The sequence below is a fragment of the Myxocyprinus asiaticus genome, chromosome 18 (assembly GCF_019703515.2).
Source record: "Myxocyprinus asiaticus isolate MX2 ecotype Aquarium Trade chromosome 18, UBuf_Myxa_2, whole genome shotgun sequence".
In the NCBI taxonomy this organism is placed as follows: domain Eukaryota; kingdom Metazoa; phylum Chordata; class Actinopteri; order Cypriniformes; family Catostomidae; genus Myxocyprinus; species Myxocyprinus asiaticus.
The window spans coordinates 9,928,889-9,946,689 of NC_059361.1; the positions used below are offsets into that span (position 1 = coordinate 9,928,889).

At 39.1% G+C, this 17,801-nt stretch overlaps 1 protein-coding gene across 1 annotated transcript in view; it reads left to right on the forward strand.

The window, feature by feature from the left end:
- The window catches only part of celf6 (CUGBP Elav-like family member 6), a 186,641-nt gene that overhangs the window by 105,904 nt on the left and 62,936 nt on the right, over window positions 1-17,801 (forward strand). The window contains exon 3 of the mRNA XM_051724999.1: window positions 9,181-9,229. Coding sequence (XP_051580959.1) covers window positions 9,181-9,229 — 49 coding nt within the window. The remainder of the gene's footprint in view (window positions 1-9,180; window positions 9,230-17,801) is intronic.

The following is a 17,801-nucleotide window of genomic DNA, read 5'->3' on the forward strand; positions in this document are numbered from 1 at the left end:
CCTGTAATAAAAATCATTTTGTGGTTATTATGATTTTACTATACAAATACCAAAGTTTAACTTTGGTTTTACTATAGTAATATTGTAGACTGTAGTAACCATAGATTTTGGCAGAAATTATTTTTCTATAGTAAAATTGTATATACTGTGTTATATATTAATATTTGCATGACTGTTGTTGGCTGCTTTTTTTTGTTTGTTTGTTTGTTTTTTGGCTGAAAACATGGTTTTACTATAGTAATATTGTAGTAGTGGTTAAGTAATCATGTTTTTGTTTTTTTCTGTTTTTGTGCTGAAAACAGTTTTAATGTAGTATACTGTATCCATATAGTAACCATGGTTTTACTAAAGATTAACCATGGTAGTTCTTGTGGTTACTACAGTACCATGATATTTGTAGTAAAACCATATTAACCACAATATTATGATTTTAATTACCATAGTTTTCATTTTCTGTATTATTACTATGCTTTTACTACGAATATCAAGGTTAATATATGGTTACTATTAAAACTATGGTAAATTTATTGCGAGGGCACGTAAAACTATTTCAGAAAAAAAATTCCCACACTGTCTCTAAGGGGCTCCATACTCTTCTCATCTCCTTCATGTCTTTCTTTCTCATGTCTTCTTGTCTAATTTTTTCTTTACTACTTTTCTTTTTCTTTTCTATTATTTTCTATTTCTCTTCTCTCCTCTTGTCTTGTCTCTGGCTGTGTATAATTTCTCTGCTGGTTTTCTCATCTCTTGAGCCTCATAAAGTTGATTTTCACATAAATTTGTTTGTTTTGTTTTTTGTTTTGTCTCTTCGCTTCTCGTCTGGCCTCTTCTCATCTCCTTTATCTCTTTGTTCCTCATGTTGTCACATTCATGTTCTTTTGTACATATCTTTTATTTTGAAGTTTAGCTTTCACTTTCTTGTTCCTTATTCCTGTTCATGTCAAGTGGTTTCCTGTCCCCCTCATGTGATTCTGTCTTGTCTAGTCATGTGACCCTCAAGCTTCATGTGTTTTGTTCTCATTGGTTTATAGTCATTGTCTCATTATTATGTTCATTAGTTATGTCTTGTCATTGGTTCTCGTTTGATTCGTCTTGTTAACTTGTTAACCCCTGTCTCTTTATTTAAGTCCTCATGTTTTCCAGTGTCCTTTGTCGAGTATTGTAAATGTAATGTTATAGCCAGTCTCAGTCTTAATCTAGTCATAGTTTAGCCAAATCATAGTTTATTCCAGTCAAGTCTGTATGGGTCAAGTTTCTATTCATATTTGTGTGCCACATTGTTTTGATACTTTTATGTTAGGATTTCACATTTGGATTTCACATTGTAAATAAAACTGCACTTAGATTCGTCACTCTTCATCATCGCCTTTGTTTGTTCCTGTGCCTGTCCTGCCTTGCCTGCCCTCCGAAGTTACAGAATACTCGACCCAAGTTGAACCCCGGCCCAGCCCGGCCATGCTCCACGCACTGTCTTGCCCGGCCATGCCCCACTCCCACTGGTTCCGCCTTGCACTTGGGTTCTTCACTCTTCATCATCGTCTTTGTTTGTTCCTGTGCCTGTCCTGACTTGCCTGCCCTCTTATGTTACACATGTCTTCTTGTCTCATGTTTTCTCTTTCCTTCTCATCTCTTTTCTTTTTTCTCCTCTTGTCTCTGGCTGTCTATGTATCATTTCTTTGCAGATTTTTTCATCTCTTGAGCCTCAGAAAGTTGTTTGTCACTGTGACTCATTTGTTAGTCTAGTTTCTGGATGTGTTGCCATCTCGTCACTTTCTCTACCTGAGAAAATGCTCATAAAACTAATGTAGTGTGCTGGCTGCTCGCTCTCTACCGTGATCTATACACCCATCCATCCTGTGCTTTATAGAGCAGCCGGACGTCTCTCGGCAGTGGTGACCCGCTGGGCTGACACCTTAACAAGCCTTGCAGGTTTCATACGGAAGGTGCACGGCGCTCTGCTGGCAGGATTGTAGATGCAGCGGCACTGTGGTTGGGCTGCTGAATGTGATGGGGATGAGAGTGTGTACATAAAAATATGGAACGGTATCACACCAGAAATAGATTTTCAAAAGTTATTTTACTACTTATTTTTTATTTTATTTTTTTTTGCAAAAGGAAACCAGGAGCAAGCTGTCTCGTTATATTTCTTCTCATCTCATATCTTCTCGTATTGTATCATCTCATTTTCTCGTTTCATCTCTTCTTGTCTCGTGTCTTCACATATTGTATCTTCTCATTTTGTATGATCTCATTTTGTCTTGTTTTATCTCTTCTCTTGACTTATCTTCTCATCTTTTATCTTCTCATTTTGTCTCGATTCATCTCCTCTTGTCTCACATATTCTCATCTTGTCTCATCAAATCTCTTCTCGTCTTCTCTAATCTCTTTTCATCTAGTTTTGTATCTTTACACATCTTTTCTTCTCATTTCATATTGTATCTTTTTATCTTGTCTTCACCTGCCTTCTCTTCTCTCTCATTCATGTCTCACATATTCTCATCTTGTCTCGTCTAATCTGTTCTTGTCGATCTTTTCTAATCCTTTCTCATCTTGTTTTGTGTCTTCTCATCTCATCTCTTCTTATCAGTTGTCTCATATTTTGTCTTCTCATCTTGTGTCTTAACTTCCCTTTTATTCTCATTCTTGTTTCATTTTTTTCTTAGTTAGATTTGTTTTCACTATTAGTATTTCTTTGCAAAACAACAGCAACACAAATACAAGTAGATAGAACTTGATCTTGATGCATTGAGAGAGAAACACAAAGAAACTGAGTTTGATGAAAAAGGAGATATGTGGTAAACTGCAGTACAGTCGGTCTGGTGTAATAGAGAGAGAGAGAGAGAAAGAGAGAGAGGTGTGTGTGTGTGTGGAGGTTAGTGGTGAGTCTGGCCTATTTGTCAGCATTGATCAAGTCATTAGGCAAGTGTGCAGGAGCCATATTGCTTTCTGAAGCCAAAGGCTGAGAGACAGACAGAGATAAAGAAGGTGAATGTACTGAACTCTACTGGGACCTAAATGAATCTCACACACACTGTTTCTCTATCTGAGAGAATCTGAGAGAGTTAATTCCAGCTATAAGCCAGCCTCTAGGAAGATGTGTGAGAGAGAAACTGTGTGTCAATGTCTAAACAAGAGTGTTTGTGAGGTTGTGTCTTTCTCATTCTGTGATTGGTTGATGTAATTAACTGTGTTGTGATGTGTGTGGTAAACCGGGATTACAGTGAGATATCCTGACACTGTTAAACACACTTAAAACTCAGCCTTTGTCACATATAACTATAACATACTGTAAATATATGTTTGCTTTTATGTGATCGTTAAAAGCTGTAGTCTTCAAATGAATATTCTGGGTTCAATACAAGTTAAGCTCAATGGACATTTGTGGCATAATTTTGATTACCACAAAAATTAATTTAGACTCATCTGTCCTTTTCTTTAAAAAAAAAAAAAAAAATCTGGGTTACAGTGAGGCACTTACAATGGAAGCAAATGGGGTTCATTTTTGGAGGGTTTAAAGGCAAAAATGTAAAGCTTATAATTGTATAAAAGCAATTACATTAATTCTTCTGTTAAAACTCATGTATTATTTGAGCTGTAAAGTTGTTTAAATAATTTTTAATCATTTTAGGGTTTTAGGGTTTGTTGATATTACATTGTCATGGCTATTAAATTGGCTATAACTTTATACTCAAAAAGTTAGTAAGCGATTTTATCACACTAAAATCATGTTAACATTCATATTGTTTATATCTTGTGGCTATACTTAATTTTATTTATTTATAATTTATTTATTTATTTATTTATTTATTTTGGTGGTAATCAATATTATGCCACAAATGCTGTCGATTGAGCTTAACTTGTATTGAACCCGGAATATTCCATTAATTGTGGACGTCAGCTATTTTTGTGGTTTCACTTCAAAGTTACTCTTTAATGGCTCAGAAAACAAACTTAGTATCTTGTTTAATGCATTAACTTTGTCTAATTTGTTCCTCTTAAAATTACAGTAATTGGGAGGAATAAAAATAGACACAAATGAGCCAGTTTACTTACAATACACTAAAAATATGGAGCTATAAAATTTGTGTGGATAGCATAGCTCATATCATTTGGTCTTGGAATAATTTGTTATATTATATTTGTTAAATATTTCATTGATTTCAAATGAAAATCTCTGACTTTTGATTGCAGCTTTTGGTATCTTGGAAAATAGGAGCACATTTGACACATGTTTGAGATCTGTTTTTTGTTTTTTTTGGGATGTGGTCATTGTAATAAAAGTGTAAATGTTCATGTGGGGTGTAACGAGAATGTTGTGTGCAAATGAAAGTGTGTAAGGTGTATCTGGGCGTTGGCTCTCAGTGATGGCACAACACTTTTTGTCATTAAGACTAAAAGAGGACAATAATCTGGGGCGAAGGTGGGGAAGGGGGGACTTGTTCAGGGGTTCTGGTGAATAATTGAAGTTTTTCCTCTAACTCATTGGACACACACTGAAAAAATTGTGTGAAATGGTGCAAGAGTAAGGCGGCGTGTGCCAATTCGCTGAATTGCAGCCCGTAGACCAACAGGCTGCTGACCCGATCTGCCCGGTTGCTTAGCAACTCTCGTGTACCCCGGGCTGCTTAATGACTCCTGTTGCTGCATTGACTCTGAGGATTTTAACAGGCCGTAGCTCAGGAGCTTTACAACCAATCACACAAGACTCCGAACAAATCAGAAGAAGAGAGAGTGTCTCGGGGGGGGAATTCACACCTCATCACACCAAACAGATCAGAACCAGCTAACCGACACTGAGCTCGAGCGGTCAAAACTCAGACTCTTGCCTGAGCATGGATCTGAAAAATGTAAATCTTCCCATATCCCTCACTCAGAGAACAATGTAGTTGCTCAGAGGTTGCTCTTTCAGAACTCCAGAGCCTATAGGGTTTGGTATATTGAACCAGTTCTTATTCAGAGCTGGTTACATTTTTGCGAATGATTTTCACAGCATTAATTTACATTAACTGTTCATGAATGTCTGCATTCTTCTGCAAATACAGATAAAAGCTCGAACTGAAATAAAATTTCAATTTGAATTAAAAGTACTTTATTGGCATTATTGTTTTACATACAATATTGAAGCATCAAAACACAACAAAAGCAGTGACAAGAAACTAAATATAAATAATTTGTATTTTGTTCTAAAAAACTAAACAAAAATACTCTGACAGTGTTTCCTGCAACGCTACTTTGCAGTGGCACACAAAAGTAAAATAAACAATATTTTGTGAGTTTGTAGTCAGAATTAAATGTGATGAGGAAGAACAACAGGATGCAGAAAAATAATGAAATGCAGTAAATAAATAACTTACTTTTTGCAGCACTTTAGCACATGGTATTTATTCACTTACCACCCGCAAACTAGTTTAACCAGGCACAATCAACACTGAAATTGTGCTGTCTTGAGTATTTAAATTATCATCATTCCTTCAGTGGCATATCCAGGACATTTGGAGTGGCCAAGGGGGTGGCCAGGATGGGGCACAGACCTAGTGTGGGGTGGCGATACTGGGAGAACCTTTATGAATGGCATATGATCAAAATGTGTAAATATCGCATTGCTTTGCTTCAACATCTACACATGTAGAATAAATGAATTCTTAAACTCATGTTAGCATTCACTGAAATGTTTGTATTCAATATCAGACTGTTGTTTTGACATTTGACAGTTTTCTATTCCTGTTCTATTTCAACCTATTACAGTTTCTGGGAATCTCTGGTTATTTTAACATAACATCCATTTTTAAATCAGTAATTGTTTAGGAAATGTCAGTTACACATTTTTAAGAGCTATTCTCATTGTAGAGAATTAATCTGCATATAACATCAGGTATAGTGTATAATCATAAAAAGATACAAGTACAGGTGATAACTGATTGAGGCGCAATTCAATCAATCATTCAATCAATTATTCATTCATTTATTAGCTATAACTGCACTTTCCAGCAGAAATATTGTTAAATTGGGTACAAATCAGTGTGTGAAATTGGCTACGAGGGCTATAATAGGTGTCTGTCTGGAAACTCCAAAATTGCAGATTGAGCTCTGAATACAGTAAAAAACAAAACTCTGTTTACAGTGTCTACTCAGGTTTATTTTCCATATGTTCTGATAGCTTCAATTACTTTTAATATTACCAAATAAAATAGTTAGTCAAATCATTTGCGGCATTTAAGTGCAATTTGCCCTGCCTCTGCATATTTAAAATGTCAAATAAGGTATAAAAACTTTGAAGATTTTATTGGTCTGACTGACCAATAATACACATAAAGAGCTCATAAATAACTCATGTAAAGATTTAAAGTACAGTCACAGCACAAACCCTTCCATTTCACACACAGGTTAGCCATATATATATATAACTTTAGCTATTGAACATATACATCTGTAAAACGCTTTACACACCTCCGTCATTAAATCAGAAAACATGGCATTTCATATTTCATGTCAATATAAAGATAACATGCTGAATGTGGTGTAGGGTCTAGCTTACTCTTTAACCTAGCCACTGTAACAATGAAAAAATGTTTTCACATTCACATGGAAATTCGGGATAAATTAAACGATAGATTAGATGAACATACCTCAAATAACAGCTTTCTTTTTGACCACAAATTGGAGGTAGACGCTAGCTCGTGTCAGCTTCGTGCTTCTGACCGACCGTTATACTCCAGACCTGGCGCCCGCTGCCCGCGACCTGCCCCTTCCCCCACTGACCAAAGATCAGCTCACACAGCTTCAGACCCACCACTACTATAATGGTCAGAAATATAAAACTGACCCTGGGTCAGTGTGGCTCTAAATCAACAAATGACCTGAGATGTCATCTTTGATTGACAGGTGTTTCTATTGGTTCTTCGTTCTTGTGTTGATGAACATGATGAACTACCAATCAGGCAACGGTGCAAACGCGCCCACAAAATCACTGCTGAAAGCAGAGGGTGGCCAATGAGATTTCAGACAGGCCACCCCCTAAAATCGCCACTGCATTCCTTTCCACACAAACACGCCTCCTTTCTATGTAAATTAGGCTCATTGTATATTGTGCTTCATTCTCAAAAACTGCCTGACGAAATTTAGATTGCACTAATACAGTCAGATGAAGTAAGGCAGGTAAATTAATTTTATTAAAAATAAATGTTTGTGGACTTGTAAAACCAATCATATCATCAGCAATTTATCAAATAATTATCAAATGAGGGAGAAGAGTGTTATTACCTGGCATATATCCAGATGTGCAGTGTAGTCAAGCACATTTTCGGCATGTTTAAGAGATGAGTTAGGTGTCTGGATTACAGTGATCCTGTATAGTCCTGGCAGGGTGTGTCAAATACGATGTTCTGTGGCATCCTCCACTATATAGCACTCAGAATCGGCCCGCAAGATCAGAATTGCATGTGCAAATTGCTTTCAGCAGTGATTTTGTGGGTGCGTTTGCACCGTTGCCTGATCTGCATAATTCCTTTAGTGAATCAGGCACTAAAAGAACGAAGACAGCACGTGCAAAAAAAAAAAAACAAAAAAAAAAAACTGGCACTTTTACAGGACGCAATTCATTCTTAGTGAATTCCCCCCACAGTATAGCGCAACCAGTGAAGTTCAATTCACAAGCAAATTAATCTGAATCAGTTGGATCAGTTTTTAACTTATTCACTGAACTGCAAGTCATTACTTTCGTCATGTGAAACTCAAAATAAAGTGAGAATTGTTACTGTGTTATGTATACCTAGACCTATAAGACCTATAAGACTTAAATCACTGAAGTTACTGACTGGTTGTGCATACTGCATGACAGAGTGTAAAAATAAATATTCACTTTAGAGTTTTGTTGTAACAATAAATAACCGTAATAATACCCAAATAGTATTGTTTTTTTTTTGTTTGTTTGTTTTTTTGGACCACTTGTCCAGGAGGGTGATGGATACATCCTTAAAAGTTTGGTAACACTTTCTATGAAGCCCATATTTATAATGCATTGTGAAGGCGTTGTAAATCCACTATAATGCATTTGAAATGTCTCATAATACACCTGATAATTTTTTATAACTACTTATAAATAATTGCAACCACAATTATAGTCCATTATGATACTTAAATATTCATAGTTATGCCTATAATGCATTATAACATGACCAACATCAAATTTTATCTGCAGAAGTTATAAGGTATTATATTGGGTATGCTTTGAGTAAAGTGACAAAAGTAATATCCTCTTATAAACATCCATTAGATATTTTTAAGTGGTTATAAGACATTACAAGTCAAGCTTGTAAAATGCTTATTATTTATTTTCATATATTTGCAAGCTTTATTATATATGGTCTATGGTCTATGTTCCACTTAAATTACATGGAAAATTTGGGGAAAATCTTAATGTCTCAATTTACATTGTGGATATGTGTTCCATTTTATTCTGTGCATTTTTATTCCGTTATATTAAATTGACTTGTAATGTATTGTATGGTACACGTTTATGTTATGGCTGTTTATAAGAATACATTGCTTTTGTTACTTTACTTAAAGCTGGCCAAGACCACTTATTATGGTATATTCACATCATAAAGCCTTATGACTGTTGATACTATGCTGCTTTTGCATGACAGCACTTACATGATACCTAATATATATATTACATTACATCTGCAGATAAAATTGGATGTCAATTGTGTCATAATATATTATACTCTTTAAGGTATAACTATGAACTAGTATTATAATGTATTAAAACTGCAGTTGCAATTATTTTCAACATATTGTTAGGTTGCAATGCATTATAAATATGGGCTTCATAGAAAGTGTTACCAAAAGTTCTAAAAGAATTGGTAAGGAACCAGAATTACTGCCAGAAACATTAAATTAATTACGATTCCTATCCCATTACTTCAGCAAAAGTCTCCATTTGCACTCCGTTTCATCTTATTGATGTCTAGATGTCTAGATTTAAAGCAAAACATAATTTGCCCGATATATGAACCTTTCAATGAGTGAAGAGCACTTTCAAATGTTTCACTTTATTTCACTATATTTGGAAGGCCAAATAAAAAAAAACTGCCCAAGCCAAATATTTACACACACACACACACGCACACGCAACCGCACACGCACTGTTCTTACAATACTCTCTATTTTTTTATGCAGATGAACCGACCCATCCAGGTGAAACCGGCCGACAGTGAAGGACGAGGAGGTAATTAACCTTCTTTCTATCACACACACACACCTAAACAGGCAAAGCCACTATGTGTGTTGTAGTGGCCGTTAATTTAGGTCACTTGCCACCATTGACTCGCCATCTGTTTGGGCCACTCAGGTGACTCTGTTGCGATCAGAGACACTGTGAGTGCCCACTGTCCTCACTAGAACTCTTCCTGTAATAACGACCTGTTAACTGTATTAGGAAACTGCAGGTGAGCTCATGGTTGTATGGTTAGAGCTCAGCACACCTGGCTGTCCTTAAATGACTCTCTGTATGGTTGTAGCACCGCTCAGATGTACATTTCTATTGATTTGCAACTAGTTTTGATCCTGTATGTTTGTTTGTAGATTTACAGTTTGCTTTTTGTTCAACAATTTTGGTAAACCCTTCTAAATATTTAGGTAAATCTATTTATCTATGTAAATAAATTTAAAATATAGATATAGAATATATAATACCTCCAGTGAGTCTGTATTCCTCTCAGGAGCAGATATGCATTTACAAACACATCAGTAATTATGTGTCATGTTGAGTCTCAGAGCTGTCACTGTTATGTGTCTCTGCACACATTAGGAGCTAATACTGAATTGCAATGCTGAACCCAGACTCAAACCCCTCTCCCTGTGGCCTACAGCCCCCCAGAGATCCCCTCTCTGGAGGCCGATACAGCCAAGGCAGGCCGCCTCAGTGCTGTAAAACCTAGAGCCAAGGAAATGAATCAGACATAAAGTAATCCTGCAGTAAAGCCAGCGTCTAATTCTCCTGAATGAGTCACGAATGATTTATTTCTGATGGGGATTTTTTAACATTTTGTGGCAAGAAGCGAGAAAACTAAATAGAAATATGACACAGAAAGATAACAGAACGAAACAAAGGAATGTTGGTTCACAGCAATAGAGTACCAAGTTGGGTGCTTTCACACTAGCACTTTTGGTGCGTACCCGTGTTCAAATGACATCAAAGATCTGTTTGTTTGGATAATGTGAATGCTGTTTTCTGAACACACTAACATTTATCACATTACTGCACATGCAATGCATCCATGGCAGACAAACACAATTGTCATTCTGTGCATGTACATTTTTGGTGGTAAATCCAAAGAGACAAACTTTAATACTTCGCTGCCCGTGTGTACTCATGTTGATTATGCAATTGGACCATGGTTTGACCCAAATAATATGATGTGAACAGAGACCGCAGGAGGAGGAATCAAACTCGGGTTCGTGCCAAACCATTGCACCAAGTATGAAAGCACCCCAAGTATTTCCAGAGTTCCCAGACTGCTACAATGAGAACTTACGAGGAGGAACTAGTCACTGGATTTGACAGCGATTGTGACGTTTGTAGCATAAAATCTTTGAAAGGTAATCAGAGTTTTGTTTGAGATGCTCAGTAGCAAGTAAACAAGATCACATCACTTTATTTGTTTGTGATAATTAGGGCTACATTTGGATGGACAGAAATTACAGAATAATACAGGGTTTCTTACAAGTATCGCAACAGTTCAATGGTGAAATGTCCACTGAGTGCCAATAAAAGAGAGTGAGATTTTCTCCCAAACAGATGGGCTCGCACGGACTCATACCCCATTCCTTTACATCTCAAGTGCAACGCTCTATCAGTGTAGCTACCACGCATTTGATCGCAATCGAACAAGCTTTTCAAATGTTGTTGGTAATATAATAAGAACATTAAAATTTTTCGGCTTACAAGTCATGTGCTATAGTATAATTGTTTTGATGTCATAAGATAGCTTTGTGTGAGGAACAGGGCAAAAATTACGTGTTAATGAACTGATAATTTGCCCTTTTACTCGTGATTTGTGTGATAGAAATTCAAAGTCATTGTTGTTTTAGTGCCTCTAGTGTTCATTTTGCCAGGAAACTGCAGTGATATGTTCAACAAGGCTGGTAAAAGCATTTAGCAAAAATGTAGTTATAGTAACATGCTTCTTTGAGACCAGGTTTCATAGTATGGCTATGTAAGACTATGCATATAATAATTATGAATGTAGTAACCAAATTTTACTGTTGTATTGAGGGTTATTTTAACTCTAGGATCAGCTGGGCTCATTGCATTCTAAACGCTGTATCCGCACTGATCTTTGTGTCCTATATTTGTCCTCCTGAACAAATATGTTCTGACATGTTATTGATGGCATGTGACACTGTGAATGCTCACACGTCTCAGATATAATTTTTCTGATAAGAGTGAAGACTGAAAAAACGTTGTCTACTATTCATCCCTGTGATGGGCAAGACCCGAATCTCCTGTTTATTACTAGTACATTTCCTTTACTAAACTCCTGTTATCTCACCACACCACTCCAGACAGAGAGAGATAAAGATGTGTGGAGAGAATTGCATATAGGAATGAACAAACACAAATGAGATCTCTTTTGTATCTCAATTGTTTCTCCTAGACAGTGATGCAATGCCATGGAGAGCAAATGGAGACTTTAACTGAAGTCACCTGCCTCTCAGATATTTCTCCTGAGGCATTTAAACAGCACCTATTATTTTGTTTAAAAAACAGTTTGGAACCTGTTTCCTGTATTATTCCAGGCTAATGTATTGCCCTAACTTATGCACGACTCGGACTTAAATTGACTAAATATTTGAATAAATGAGGCTGTGGGTATTTTAATGAGCCAAAATCAAAGGCAAATATTTAAGAGAAAAAAATTATATTTTATGGAGAGAGATGGGAATGTTTTCAGACATAAACTAAAGCATTGTTTTCTCCCGATCTGCACTGATGACGAACAAGCATGTGTGCCTCAGGTAATTCCTCACAGATGTCTGTTTGTCTGTTTGTTCACTCTCCTGTGTGTCTATCAGCAGATCTAATTTCAGCATCAGGGGTTAATCTGATCTGTAGGTCCACTGTGTGTGTGGATTCATCAGGATGTTATAACGGGACTCTCGTACAGGGATGTGCAAACATCGAGTGTTTGCACAAAACTGTGGCTTGTTTGAGGCGGTCGGTCCAGTCTGAACTCCATCTGAAAAATCATGTCAAACAATAAACATTTTTTCCACCTGAGCACACCCTGGTCTTCACCATTGCTTATTATTAGTTAATTTGCCTCACCTGTCCCCTGTTAACCCATTTGATTTCTCTCCCTATTTTAGCCTCCTCGTGTGTGCTGTCCGTGGTCAGTTCGTTCTGTCAGTGAGAGGCTCAGGACCCAAAAGCAGAGTGAAAATTAAAGGTCTATTAAATACAAAAAATAAAAAACAAAAATACAACCTATAACTCCCACCAGGGGGAAAAATAAACAAACTACCCCAAAGGGGAAAAAGTGTAATCAGGGCTGGGGTAGAGGGAAACGGGGAACCAACTGGACTGGAGAGGGATGGGATGAAGAACAGCATCAACAAACAGGCAAGACTGACTAACTAGACCGACTGGAGACACAAGACCGACTGAGTAACATAAGACACACAAAACTTGAAACAATACGAACTGGCCCCGGACAGCACACACGAGGAGGCTAAAATAGGGAGAGAGATCAAATGGGTGAACAGGGGACAGGTGAGGCAAATTAACTAATAATAAGCAAACTAGGAGGTGGAATATGATGTAAGACAGAGAAACATGTGGCGATACAAAATCAAAACAAAGCCACATGCTCTCACAAGACAACAAACACACGAATAATACAATAAGGCAATATACACCCATGTCAACCGACAAACAAGATGAGAGAATGCATAGCAATGGCAAACAAAGCAATGCCATGCACTCTCACACTAAACGAAACCTGAGCGTACGTTGCGAGGCAAATGCCACACGATACGTGCAAAAGGCGACAAAAACAAGACAGCACACCTGTGCAAGAGTTCATCCACACGCACACCTGACACCTTAGACTGAAGTGACCAAACTACAGCACAACATGAAGACAGCTCGCGACCCGGGCACGCAACACAATGCGAGCGAGTCGCGCCCATGTTCGCAAGAGATGCACCCATGTCAATAACAGACAAGGAACACGAGTGTCCAGATCCCGACACAGACCGAAACCGAACCAGACAGGAAGTCAGGATCCAGACACCATGCTCCTGACATGAAACAAGACAGACCGAAGAGTGCACGGTAGGGAATACAACCGAAACCGTGCACTCACACAAAGACAGACAATGAAACACAAGACAGACATGGGATGATGATGCCACGGTCCTGCCAGACCAAAACCCAACAAAACCGTGACAATTATATTATATTATATTATATTATATTATTGTAACATCCTCCAACATAACATGCTCCATTTACGCCAAGGGGATCAATCCCCGGCCTACTATGCTATTCAATTCCACACACTAGCAGCTCAGAGCGGATGGAACGACATTGCTCTTAAAACAGTGTTCCGGGAAGGACTAACCCAACTTTACAAGCAGAACTGGCATGCAAGGATGTTTCACTTAATCGCTCACAGTACATCACCACAGCAATCAAGATCGACAATCTCATTCGCAACCACCTGTGTCCCAGTACCTCTCTGGCCAATAATCCCACAGTGGAAACACAAGCTCTGTTTCTACTGTGGACAACCAGGTCATCGGTGCGATTCATGTCCCAGTAAACCATGTAAAAGCAACATTTCATGATCCAAAGTGAGTACTGAAAATCCTCTCAAACTTTCTAATCATAGTCTCACTCTTCCAGTTGCCCTGTCCTATAATAATGAAATACACCGTGTCACAGCATTAGTTGACTCTGGGGCTGCAGTCAACCTCATCCATCACGAACTGGTTCAGAGACTCAACATATCTACTCTGCCACGCATACCCTCCATCAATATCACCGTAGTTGACGACAGATCCATTGGGAAAGGCACTACACAACAGACTGTCCCCATAACTCTACAGACTGGTCTATTTCATACAGAAAAACTTTCATTATATGTTGTTTCCTCCCCAAAGAATCCTATCATCCTGGGACACCCATGGCTAACCATCCACAACCCTCTCATTTCCTGGAACCAAGGAGAACTCGTTCAATGGTCTATGTACTGTCAACAGTATTGTCTCAAACCTAAATTCCATTTCCAGTGCCTGACTACCAGTGTTGAAAGCCCCAACACCCAAACTCCTACTCAAATACCCAAAGAATACACAGAACTGTCTGAAGACTTCAGCAAGGTCAAAGCCACCCAGCTACCTCCTCACAGACCATGGGACTGTGCCATAGAGTTTCTACCAAGCACAGCACCTCCTAAGAGCAAAGTATACCCACTCTCAGTCCCAGAAACCCAAGACGTGGAACATTATATCGAAGAAGCCCTTGCTTCAGGTTTCATACAGCCATCCACATAACCGGCAGATGCAGGCTTCTTCTTCATCGAAAAGAAAGATGGCAGACTCCGTCCGTGTATTGATTACCGAGGACTCAACACCATCACTGTCAAATACAGGTACCCACTTCCTCTTGTCCCCTCTGCTTTAGAACAATTACACGAGGCCCAAATCTTCACCAAGCTAGATCTAAGAAGTGCATATAACCTAATCATGATTCGAGAGGGAGATGAATGGAAAATAGCTTTTCTTACCACTAGAGGGCACTATGAGTATCAGGTTATGAGATATGGCCTGGCCAACTCACCCAGCCTTGTTCCAATCCTTCATCAACTAAATTTTCCATGATGTCCTAAACCAATACGTCATCGCATACATAGATTACATACTGATCTACTCTCAGACCAAAGATCAACATGTTCAAAACGGTACTCTCTTGACTATTTAAAAACCAATTGTATGTGAAGGCTGAAAAGTGCGAATTTCACACCATGAGTACAAATTTCCTGGGGTACAACATCAGCCACCACGGTGTTGAGATGGACTCATCTAAGGTAAAATCAGTCACTGAATGGCCACGCCCCTCCACAGTCAAGGAACTACAAAGATTTCTGGGGTTTGTTAATTTTTACAGATGGTTCATCAGGAACTATAGCACTGTGGCAGCACCATTCACTTCACTTCTCAATTGCAAACCCAAAAGTTTGCAATGGACCGAATCAGTACAAACCGCATTCAACACTCTCAAGACCAGCTTTACCACTTTACCATCCTCAAACACCCCAACTCAATTTACCATTCATAGTGGAAGTAGACGCTTCAGACTGTGGCATTGAAGCAGTTCTGTCCCAGAGGCATGGCACACCAGGCAAAATGTATCCATATACATTCTTCTCCAGAAAATTGTCCCCTGCAGAAAGAAATTATGATGTGGGTAATAAGGAACTACTATCGATTAAGGAAGCATTGGAGGAGTGGAGACACTGGCTAGGGGGGCTGCTCACCCCTTTCAAGTAATCACTGACCACAAGAACCTCGAATACATCAAGAGTGCCAAGAGACTGAACCCTAGACAAGCCCACTGGTCTCTGTTCTTCAACACTTCCACTTCACAGTTACCTACCATCCAGGCAGCAAGAACAGTAAGGCAGGCGCCCTCTCTAGAAGGTACAGCCCCATACACACAACCATGAACCAGGACCACATTTTACCACCCACAATCATTATAGCCCCTATCCGTTGGGACATTATGGAGGAAATCCAAAGAGAACATCAGTCAGACCCCACCCCACCTGAGTGCCCACCCACAAAACATTATGTACCCAAAACCCTTAGACAAAGAACCATCCAATGGATTCATACTTCACTAAGTACAGGCCATTCAGGCATCCAACGCACTGTTTCTTTGGTACGTAACTCCTTCTGGTGGCCCATTCTAACCAATGACATAACCACCTATGTAAAGTCCTGTTAGGTATGTGCTCAGTCTAAAACCCCCAGGGAACTTCCAGCAGGGCTACTTGAACCATTACCCATACCGCAAAGACCCTGGTCCCATCTGGCGGTAGACTTTATAACCGACCTCCCTAACTCCAATGGATACACAAACATTCTGGGGATAATAGATAGATTCTCGAAGTCATGCTGCCTCATTCCCCTCAACAGTATCCCTACAGTCATTGAAACCGCTAATGCCTTGTTCAATCAAGTTTTCAGGATCTATGGACTACTGGAGGACATCATCTCGGACCGGGGTCCCCAGTTCACATCTAGAGTATGGCAAGCCTTTTGCAAAAAACTAAACATCAATATAAGCTTAATTTCTGGTTATCATCCACAGGCTAATGGACAGGTAGAGAGACTGAACCAGGAAATTGGACGCTACCTAAGGTCCTACAGCAGCCGTCAGAGATGGAGTGAATTCCTCCCTTGGGCAGATTATGCACAGAACTCTCTAACCCATTCCTCCAGGGGACTCACCCCCTTCCAGTGTGTGCTGGGCTATGAACCTCCCCCCATGTTCCCTTGGTCTGGAGAACCATCTGACAGCGCTCACGTCAGTCTCCAACATGCCATAAGAGCCCAAAGGATTCAGGCCGACCATAGGAGATGTCCCCACCCTGACTACCTACCAGGCCAAAGGGTCTGGTTATCTACCCGCGACCTTCGATTATGCCTACCCATCAGGAAGCTCAGTCCAAGATATGTAGGTCCTTTCCGCATCATAAAACAAATCAACCCAGTGACCTATAGACTAGAGCTTCCTGCTAACTACCACATCTCTCCTTCATTCCATGTATCACTACTGAAACGGGTCCACCCTGCACCTGGCCCTGAAACCACAGAAATGGAACCTCCAGCACATCTGGAGATTTATGGATCTCCTGCCTACTTGATGAAGGAAATCATGGACTCTAGACGAAGAGGGGGCCAGATACAATACTTGGTGGATTGGGAAGGATACAGACCAGAGGAAGATCCTGGGTAGCTGCCAAGGACATCCTAGACCCCTCCCTGATTCATGATTATCACCGAGAGCACCCCACCCACCCAGCACCCAGACAAAGGGGTGCAAGCAAAAGGACACTGGGAGGTGTTCATGGGGGGGGGGGGGGGGGGATTCTGTTACATCCCAGATATTCATTCATTCATCCAACCACCAGTGGGAGCTATCACCCGAATGCTGACTCGTCCCATCTCTGCATCATCCTCTTCCTGTTTGTACCATATTTAAACCAGCCCAGTTCACAGAATCACTGTGATTTATTGCCAGTTTACCCTGCCTCACTGAACATTCTTTCATAGTGTTTGTTTCATGTGTATGACTTCATTGCCTGTTTTTTGGACTCACGTTTTTGGACTACTGCCTTTGTTTGTTTGCTGATCTGATTCTTTGCCTGTGTTTCGACTTTTGCCTGTACTCTGACCACGTTTACCTGCCTTACAATTTGGACCTGTTCCTTCTGTGTTTTGCTTTAATAAACACCTGCGCATGGATTCTACAACTCCTCCTAGTGTGAGTCCCTTACAATTATATTATATTTATTATTTATATTTTTTGTATTTCTTTTTATGTATAGTATATTTTAACTTAATCTTTGTATAAATTATAAATGCCACTGACTAGCAAACCATGGTTTATCTATTCTGTTCTGTTCTGTTATGTTATACTTTTGTACTTATAAAGAATATTATATTTTAACTTTTTGTTTAAATTATAAATACCACCTGCTACTGACTAGCAATAGCAAGTGGCAACT